The 8,549-nt window shown below is 47.5% G+C and overlaps 2 protein-coding genes and 1 long non-coding RNA gene across 3 annotated transcripts in view; all 3 read right to left on the bottom strand.

Annotated features, from left to right (window-relative positions):
• LOC109511879 (transmembrane protein 151A) overlaps window positions 1-4,307 on the bottom strand; it is a 7,799-nt gene extending 3,492 nt beyond the window's left edge. The window contains exon 1 of the mRNA XM_019863228.1: window positions 3,512-4,307. Within this exon, the coding sequence (XP_019718787.1) occupies window positions 3,512-3,580 (69 nt within the window). The 5' untranslated portion in view covers window positions 3,581-4,307. The remainder of the gene's footprint in view (window positions 1-3,511) is intronic.
• A 247-nt stretch (window positions 4,308-4,554) lies between these two features.
• LOC109511883 (sperm-associated antigen 17-like) lies at window positions 4,555-8,088 on the bottom strand. Its single transcript, XM_019863235.1, has 16 exons — window positions 7,954-8,088; window positions 7,771-7,878; window positions 7,570-7,621; window positions 7,409-7,499; window positions 7,324-7,329; window positions 7,162-7,206; window positions 6,733-6,826; window positions 6,501-6,618; window positions 6,333-6,384; window positions 6,207-6,262; window positions 5,997-6,136; window positions 5,495-5,673; window positions 5,339-5,399; window positions 5,116-5,263; window positions 4,725-4,895; window positions 4,555-4,652 (listed from the first exon to the last, which is right to left on the bottom strand). The coding sequence occupies exons 1-16, from the start codon at window positions 7,963-7,965 to the stop codon at window positions 4,624-4,626; spliced, it is 1,362 nt and encodes a 453-aa protein (XP_019718794.1). The 5' UTR covers window positions 7,966-8,088; the 3' UTR covers window positions 4,555-4,623.
• A 1-nt stretch (window position 8,089) lies between these two features.
• On the bottom strand, window positions 8,090-8,543 carry LOC109511887 (uncharacterized). Its single transcript, XR_002167411.1, has 3 exons — window positions 8,431-8,543; window positions 8,230-8,363; window positions 8,090-8,127 (listed from the first exon to the last, which is right to left on the bottom strand). It is a non-coding gene; the product is annotated as an uncharacterized LOC109511887 (long non-coding RNA).
• Between the last annotated feature and the right edge of the window lie 6 nt (window positions 8,544-8,549).

Below are 8,549 nucleotides of genomic sequence, written 5' to 3'. Positions count from 1 at the left end.
ACACACACACACACACACACACACACACACACACACACACACACACACACACACACAGTTAATGCTTGGCTAAGTGCATGTGGCCTCACTTGCACTGTGAGGACATCATATTACAGTGCACACACACACACACACACACACACACACACACACACACACACACACACACACACACACACACACACACCCCTCCCCTTTCTCCAGCCTCTCGATCAAATTGGCAGCAGGCACATCGGAGGCCGGCATTGCGATGCATGTGAATAATTTAGTCGCAAAGGATGCTTCTAGACTCTTTTGAAGTGGACCGACTCCACTCCAGCGCCCGGTGGCGTAGCGTCGTCTGCGCCGGAGGACGGCGAGCACAAACGCGGCGGGCGTTTAAGAGCACACTTTGAAGGGCACACATTGATCATCTCTTGGCTAAGGCCTATTTCAAATCTTTCTGTCAAATCCCATTGGACTGACATGTCTTCGAGCTGCACATCCTCCTACCTTTGCTTATGTAATCATTCTCCTTCGCCCAATTTTTACTTCCTTCCTTTCCCTCTTCCTTCTTTCTGAGTTCACTCTCCCTCCTCCGAGTCCTCACTCCCCGCTGCTGCACCCCCCTCCCGGAATCGGTCTCTAAATGGATTGGAATGGGAGTGTCACAACAGGCAAGATGCGAGGAATGGTGATGGAATTTGTCTCAAAAGCGAGGAACACTGACGACAGGAAACGAAAAGCCTGACCTACATTTACAACCTAAATTCTAATCTGTGTTTGGTTAAATTGTATTCCATTCCGAGTCCGTCCTCCCCGTTTTGAAACGTTTCTCTGCTTCCGGCACAAGAACGTGGACGTAACTTACTTCGCCCAATCACATTTCAGCCTCTGTGTGTTGCCACGTCTATCTAATCTGCCCGGAGCCTTTAGAATCAGTTAGGCTGGCCCATTTAACTTCAATTATACGAGCAACTGGAAGAGTTTCCTGAACCAATCCGATTTCAAATGAGCTCTCAATAACGTCAGCATTCCGACGCATTCAGCACAATTGAATACATTTCATCACCAGCATGTCCGGGAAGCATGAAGTGTTTTTTTGTTTTTCCAACGTTTGATGTCTTTGTCAGGTTCTGACTTAAATATGGATTGTTATGTCCACATCCAGTGAATCCGGGCGTACATCTGCGATTCACGCGCACTCCACGCGCTTTGTGATTACGGCACGGCGGCCTTCTTCTGTCTCCATCTTCACACCGCTTCCGCTGCCGAGGTGTGACTGGAGCAGCTATAATTAGCAAATCCCGGCTTGTGGGCGGCCAATAAAGTGACGATCTGGAAAACGGGCTGCCGAGGCGGCGTGCGAAGAAGGCCGAACGTTGGGAGGTTCTTCTCATTAACTCTTGCCGACGTCATTGAGGAACATCATGTTCATTTTTTTTTTCCTTTGTAGCACCAAAATGCTCATCATCAAGACGCCAATTGTAATATAATGAATGAACGACTGCACTGCACTTTGGCGCCTGACTATTGACGAAAGGTAAATGAGATAAGTGCTTGAGTGGCGAGGCTGGAGGATGAGACCATAGTCCACGCTGCGCCGGCCCAAAACAGGAAGCGAGGGTAATCGTGGCCCACTCCATCGCATGCATTAGGCCTGCCCTTGCAAGATGGCAAGTGAGGAGTGGTGCAACCGAGTCAGAGGCAGGATTTAAACAACCAATTGTCTGCAATAAAGTTTGCATTTTCCATTTGCAATCAAGCAGCATTTTTGGCAAATTGTGAACAGTTCATTAAAAAAAGGACTTTTTGAGCTGTTGACTGCCACACCCGGTTCAAGTTTACTGTCAAACTAAACATCAAACAAAGAGACTTATGCGTTGTGTATTTAAAACCATCAAACCTTGAGACCTGGAAAAATGAATGGACCATACACCACTGACACTCGCATCAATATTTGCACTTCAGATATTTACAGGCATATTTTCTTCATTCGCCATAAAAATGACGAATTTCGCAGCAAATGACTCAGTAGCAGTCCTGTGGATACGCTGAAAAAAAAAAAAAAAAAGATCCTTTGGATTTACTTATTTCCAACTTGTACGTGATTAAAATGTGGTAAGCGGTGGAATTTTCCTGTGTTTTCCTCAAAAATATGCAAATTATATCTTTTAGTTCATTACCTATTGTTTTGCAACTGATAATCAAGTACTTTTTTTTCCCACTGAGTAGGCGTGTCTTCCTCATTTGTGTCTGCATGACTGTATGACAAACTACTGCCCCCTGGTGGTCAAATCAGGCACACCAGAAGGAGCAGACTATCGGATGTAGCATGAAATCATGAAGGGGAAAAAAAAACAACACTTTTGTGCTTTACATCCCATTTGCAAAGATGCAAAAAGTCACAAAGATGACTCGATTCACCAACAACTAATCGAGTGTGAAATGAATTGAAAACACAAACTTTTTTTTACATTTACAACTTTTCAAAGTGAGTATTTTTGCGCTGATTCCTAATCTGCCCTCATTTTTTCTCTCTAGCAGAATCAGGTTTTCATAACAATAATAATAAAATAATATAAAAATAAGGATAATATGTCATATTCATTAATTAAAGGTTATGTAACAGGCGGATACGTCATATTTAAAAATTTAGAACGTATGGTTAAAATCTGTATTGCGGGAGCTTTTAAAAAAGAAAATATCTGCAAAACCTCATCTGCCAGGAACAAAGTCAAGTCGTTTTTTTTTTATCAGTTTTTTTTATTCAGTGCCGTCTCTGATGAAAATTTAAAATTTGCCATTGACCAGTGTAATTATTTTTGATAATCAATTAATCGTTTTGATATCCTTTTTCATTTAAAATTGACCAGAGGCTCAGAATGTCAACTTGTCAACAGCAAATATTCTCGAATTTCCGTAGTCCTCCATGAAAGCAGATTTATTTTCTTTGTGTTGATCAAATACATTTTGGAAAACAACGATCAATATTTTGGGCTCCTGGCATATGATGGTCCAAAACAGTCACTGGATCACAATTCATTTTCTGCACTGTCAATTTCAAATGCGATGGAAGTGAAAATGTTTTCATCCGATTCATTGATGATTAGACAAAATAGTCAACAAATTAAAAAAGGTTTTCATAAAGTACGAGATGAGAGAGTGCAATTTTTTTTCCTGATTAAAAACCAAAACAACAAATGGGCTGGAACAGATTTGAAAAAGGGGAGTCTGATCAATGCGCTTTTCTTCCAATTAAGTTCAGTGGCGAATCTCAACTTTTCGGCTGCGGGAAGTCTCAAAGGCCAAATGTGTCAGCAATAGGTCGTCGCTCCGATTGGATACGCGCATCGTGTTTTTCATGTGATCAATTTATCCGGTGCTGGCCGATCGACGGGCATGGACATCAAAGACCACCGCATCGTCGTTTACTGTGCGCGAGTGTCCTTGAGCCGACGCCGCGAGGCTTCGCTTTTCAATGACGCGGCGTCCGCGGAAAGGTGAGTGCGCAACTCGTCCGCGTCCTCACCTGCTCTCGTCCGGAGCCTTCCTCCAAAATGGGCTCTTGTGCGGCGGCCCTCTCCTCCTCCGTCCGCATCTTCCCTCCTGCCGCTCCTCGCCTCCTCCCACCCTCTACAAGCGGCCACAGGCGGCGGCCGCGGCCGCGTCCGAAGGCAGGCTGCACCGCCTCCCGGGTGGAGCAGCGGGCTCGGTCACTTCGGTCTCCCCATCCGCCGCAAGACGGTGTCCGGTTTCACGATGGCGGCGCCTGTGGCAAACGGGCATCGTCGAGTCCGCCTCTTGGACCTCAGGGATCCTCGGCCGGCTCGTCCATTCGGCTTGGTGGGAAGGGGATAAAAAAAAAAAAGTCACGCGGCGGGTGGCGCAAAGATGACAGATAGCGCCGCAAAAGCGCAGACGCCGAAGACGACCGTGAGCGCCGCTTCTGATTTTGCACCTTGTGCGCTTCTCTGACGTCATCGCCGTTCCACACACGGAGGCGCGCGACACCCCCTCCCCCGCCGTGCGCGCGCAAGGAGCACGCGGAAGACGATTGCGTCGTTTGTTACCTTTGCGAGGGTGTCTTGCTTTCTATTGCTGTACACCCGACACGTTTTCAGCATGCCTTCTTCTGTCCCAGTAGAAATACGCTTCAAATAGGGATGACTGAGGTGCGTTTGATGATATTTGCTGCAGTCGATTAGGGCAGACAGTTTAAAAGATGGACTAAACAGAATTGTGCTGAAACGCCGAGTGCGGTGGTATGCTGAGTGAGCAGAGAGTGAATATAGGTTGCGGTCTTGCCAATGACTGATTTAATACCTTGATATCCTGGAACTTTTTTTACAACAGTATTTTATTTTTTTGTCTCTCTAGTTTAGCTGGCATTGTAGGCTTCACCCCAGTAGGATAACAGTAGTACAGTATTTTGGTAAAATAACATTGCATTATATGAAGCTTGCGGCTTCCCCGGTGCTCCCGTTGATTCAAATGATGACGAGGAGACAATTTTATCCAAAGAGCATCCGATAAATGACAATTTAAGTCACAAAACAGAGACACACACCCACACGAAGTTGAACACTGTTTTTAGTTGAAACAGACTTTCCATTCAGCTTTTGTGGTGGATTGATGTGTTCTTCACAGACTCGCTGTGCGTTTATGGTGCCCTGTAAAAAAAAAGGAAAAATTACTCCATGCGTAAAATGGTGTATTCCTGGGTTTTGGTCGACCTTGCGCACATGTGCCTGTGTTTGCAGCAGCCGCGGGCCCTCGAGAGCTGGGCAGGTTCTGCCCGAGCCCCTGGCATGCTGGGAGGCTGCAGGACTGTTTGGGGGCCCCGGAGTGTCTCCTGCTGTATGAAGTGGGGTGATCTCTCATCCAAATGTCATAAAAGATCTCAGGAAGGATGGGTACATTAGTCAAGGATGTTGCGACAAGCTTTGTTTGTTGTGAACACGCTGATTGATCTCAAATTGGTGCCTCAGTCAAAATAATGGAAATTTTTTTTTTTTTTTGAGAGAGAGAGAAAAAAGCAATGAGAATTAAGTCAAACCCGACCTTGTGCCCTTCACAATGTACAGTTCATGTTTAAGCTTGGACGGTGTTGGGCCGCACATATTCGAAGGATATTGGCCGTGACAGGCAAATAGAGGATGTCGGTCTCCGTGGGGATGATAATATCCTGGGAGATGTACTTGGCGGGATCCATGTAGCCCTCGTGTGCCTCGCACATGGCATACAGCTCGATACTCAGCTCAACATGCAAACCTGCCGGCACCTAGACGGACGCAAAGAGAGACGGACAGAGCGCATGCGTTTAAGGAAGTGCTCACGTCGTCGTTTTTCAACTTACAGGTCCCGGCTGGTACTTGACACGTAGACCTGACGAGATCGGAGGCTGTTTCACGTGGAACCTGGAAGAGAAGCCGAGCGGCGAGCCAGCTAGTAGCGAGCGCGACCTCAACGCCACATTGGAAGGCGTCTCACCGACGCTTTGGCGCCATCTCACCTGCAGGTGTCGACACCCACGTTCTTCATGACCACCGTGACGAGTGAGAACGTGCCATCCCTTTGCCAGCCAAAGTCGACTCTGGACGGGCGCAGCTCAAAGCCTCTGGTTATAACATTCGGGTCAGCCAGTGAAATGGTGCGACACCTGCGCCGCACTGGCTCCTCCACAGAGCGGAACTGGGGATGGATTCAAAAACAAAACAAAACAAAAAAAAAAGCAAGGTGTGCAGAACAGTTTTTTTTTCCCAGAGTCGACTAGCGACTGAGTCAACTAGTCGACACGTCAACTTTACCGATGCTAAAGGTGATAATAGTTTGAAGTTGATTAATCGGCAATCGTATTCTGGCATGAACAACATAGATGCCTCACTGAAATGAACAGTGCTAGCAACGCCACGGTTGTGCTATGCTAACAGCTCTCGGGGTTTCCTAAATTCCAGCTGTCTGCGAGGCAGTGAAGTGATTTGAGTGTGCCCCGGATGGGCCAGCGTCTGGCTTACGTGATGATTGGGCACACTGAAGGGTTTGGAGCTGGTGATTGAAGGTGGAAGTCTGACGTTCGTCCGCCTGGGCTCGCCAATTACATTCACATGGACCGACTTCCGAAGCCTGGAGGAGTCCGGCCGACAACCAAGAGCCGCTATGGACATACAGCGCACTCTCGAGTCATATTCATATCCAAGTTCCCGCTGAAATTCACGAGCAAGTACCTGGTGCAGTTGGAGGCGTGATGCCAGGCATCCTGCTGCTCCTCACGGCTGCGTAACTGAGCACGGACACAGACGGCTCACGTTAGCTTCTTCTCATGAGGTGACCTGACAGTCTGACTGGCAAACCTGGCAGAATAAGAAGGTCTCGGGTCCGAGGGCCGTGGCGCTACAATGTCATCTAGATCAGAAAACGCAATGCATGTTTTTGTGAGGGGAGCAGCACAAGATGCACCCAGAAATGATCATTCGGAAAGATTCCAAGAATCTAACAGTGATATAATCCTGCAGATTTACGAGACTCTTCTGGTCGGATGTCCCTCTGGAAGGCTTCTTCCGTATCGTCCGACTCGCTGAAGGTTGGGTCGCTCAAGATTGGCCTCCTATTTTCTGGACTTCCACGGAGATGATGATTCTGGAACACAATCAAATTGCAAGTAAACACTAATGTACCCTCTATGAGTCAACTATTCATTTTGATTGTCATCGAACAGCGATGATGACAAGTGAAGTCTCATTCAACACTTTCCTGGTGTAATGAGATATTTTCTGGGTGAAAGTACGGCACAACAATCTTCTTCCTCAGCGCGTCGATGCAAGCCTTCACTTCATAGAGCTCCTGTCTAAGGACCACATGCATACAGAGAAACGTCAATATAACTTTTGGCCTGTTTTACCTCCGCTTCACCTCTCTCCTCCCCCCAAGAACGACTCCAAGATTTTTAAAACAAATTCTGTATAAATCATGTATAAATATATTTTAGTATATTGCATAAAATGCTGGAGTGGCTTAACTGGGGGCTACACAGACTTCTGATGAAACTATAACGACCGCTTGCCCCAGTGTAGCGCCATCGCTGATCCTGCTCTCTTTTATAATGAAGGGCTACACAAACAAACTACTGCAGACTTGACTTGAAAAGATGACCACCATGAGTGGAGCGTTGTGAGTCCTGACCTGTATTGTTCTAATGTGTTTGTCCACTTTGACTCCTTGATGCTGGTGCAGCTGCAAAAAAAAAAAAAAAAAACATACTCGAGAAGGATGAAATCCCAAAGACATCACGTCAAGCACCAAAATGGCCTCCACCTGAGACGGCCCATTGACTCCTTGATGCTGGTGCAGCTGCAAAAAAAAAAATAAAAAATACTCGAGAAGGATGAAATCCCAAAGACACCACGTCAAGCACCAAAACGGCCTCCACCTGAGACGGCCCATCATCGCGGGATCGTTGAGATTGTCCGACATCTCGATCGGAGCTTGCACGGCCTTGCTGTACAGACTGCCAATGTCCCCTGTGGACAGACACGCGGCCAATGAGACAAAGGCACATTCGATTCAGGCAAGACTCATGACTCCTTTTACCTGGGGTCCTTTGTGTAACGCTGCAGGTTTCTTTGTCTTCCTCTGTAACAGACTTAAAAGGGACAAAGTCCTATTAGCATACTTTGTCTCGGACAGCGAGTGATGAAGTATCACAAGTAGCAGTGGTGTAAGATCTATGCGAGTTTCTGTTAGCCCATCTATCATGTTTCAGATTCTATGTTAGCATCAAGCTAATGGCACCTGACTAAGCAGAATCCCAGCGTGGGCTCGCTCCCCTTCCGTCCGAGGCTCCTTGAGCATCACGTCAGCCGACCGCTGTGCCTTCTCCATCAAACTCTCAATATATTCCTACAAGGAGAAGTTTTAAAATTCATTCATTTGTCTTAATATCGGCTAAACAAGTTGCGGGTTGTCAGTACTCGCCTTCAGTCGCATGTCCACCGTGTTTCTGAGCCTTCGGCTTAATTCCCTGTGCTGGTGGAGTTCCCTTATCTCCAGGACTTTGGGGCAGTTGAGGACAGCGACAGTGTCGACGTTGCGCTTTTTCGGGCCGGTCACATGTCCCGTAGTGGTCCCAAATAAAGGAATGTGAGCCTTCTGTGATGGACAGAGGGGAGAGTCAAAGGTTGCGTTTGGCCGAGTCACAACTGAAAAAACGAAGCTGGGGCACTCAGAAGTGGAGATATCACCGTACAGGACCTCAAAACAGGAGGACCTTTGCCCACTGCGGTTCCGGAAGCTCTGAGGCAAGGCGTTACGGTCCAGCTTCACGTGCACCCACTTGGACCGCACGCTTTCGATGCCGGGCTTCAGGACGGTGACGCCAAACTCACCTGGAGGAGTCCCGGCACGATCTGTAGCAACGTCAGCCAGTACGGCATCAGACGAACAGCCGCTCACCTTGTGTGTCTGGTAGCGGGTCCTTCACCAGAGCCACAGTGGGGTCCAAGTGGGCCTGGTACAGCAGCTCTGTCACAGCTTGGCTACTCAGGAGCTCGGAACCGGAACCGTCCTCGTGC

Source organism: Hippocampus comes, unplaced genomic scaffold (genome assembly GCF_001891065.2).
Source record: "Hippocampus comes isolate QL1 unplaced genomic scaffold, H_comes_QL1_v1.1 scaffold18, whole genome shotgun sequence".
NCBI lineage: Eukaryota > Metazoa > Chordata > Actinopteri > Syngnathiformes > Syngnathidae > Hippocampus > Hippocampus comes.
Note: the sequence above shows the minus strand (reverse complement) of the source record. Positions and strands in the feature narration are given on the sequence as shown.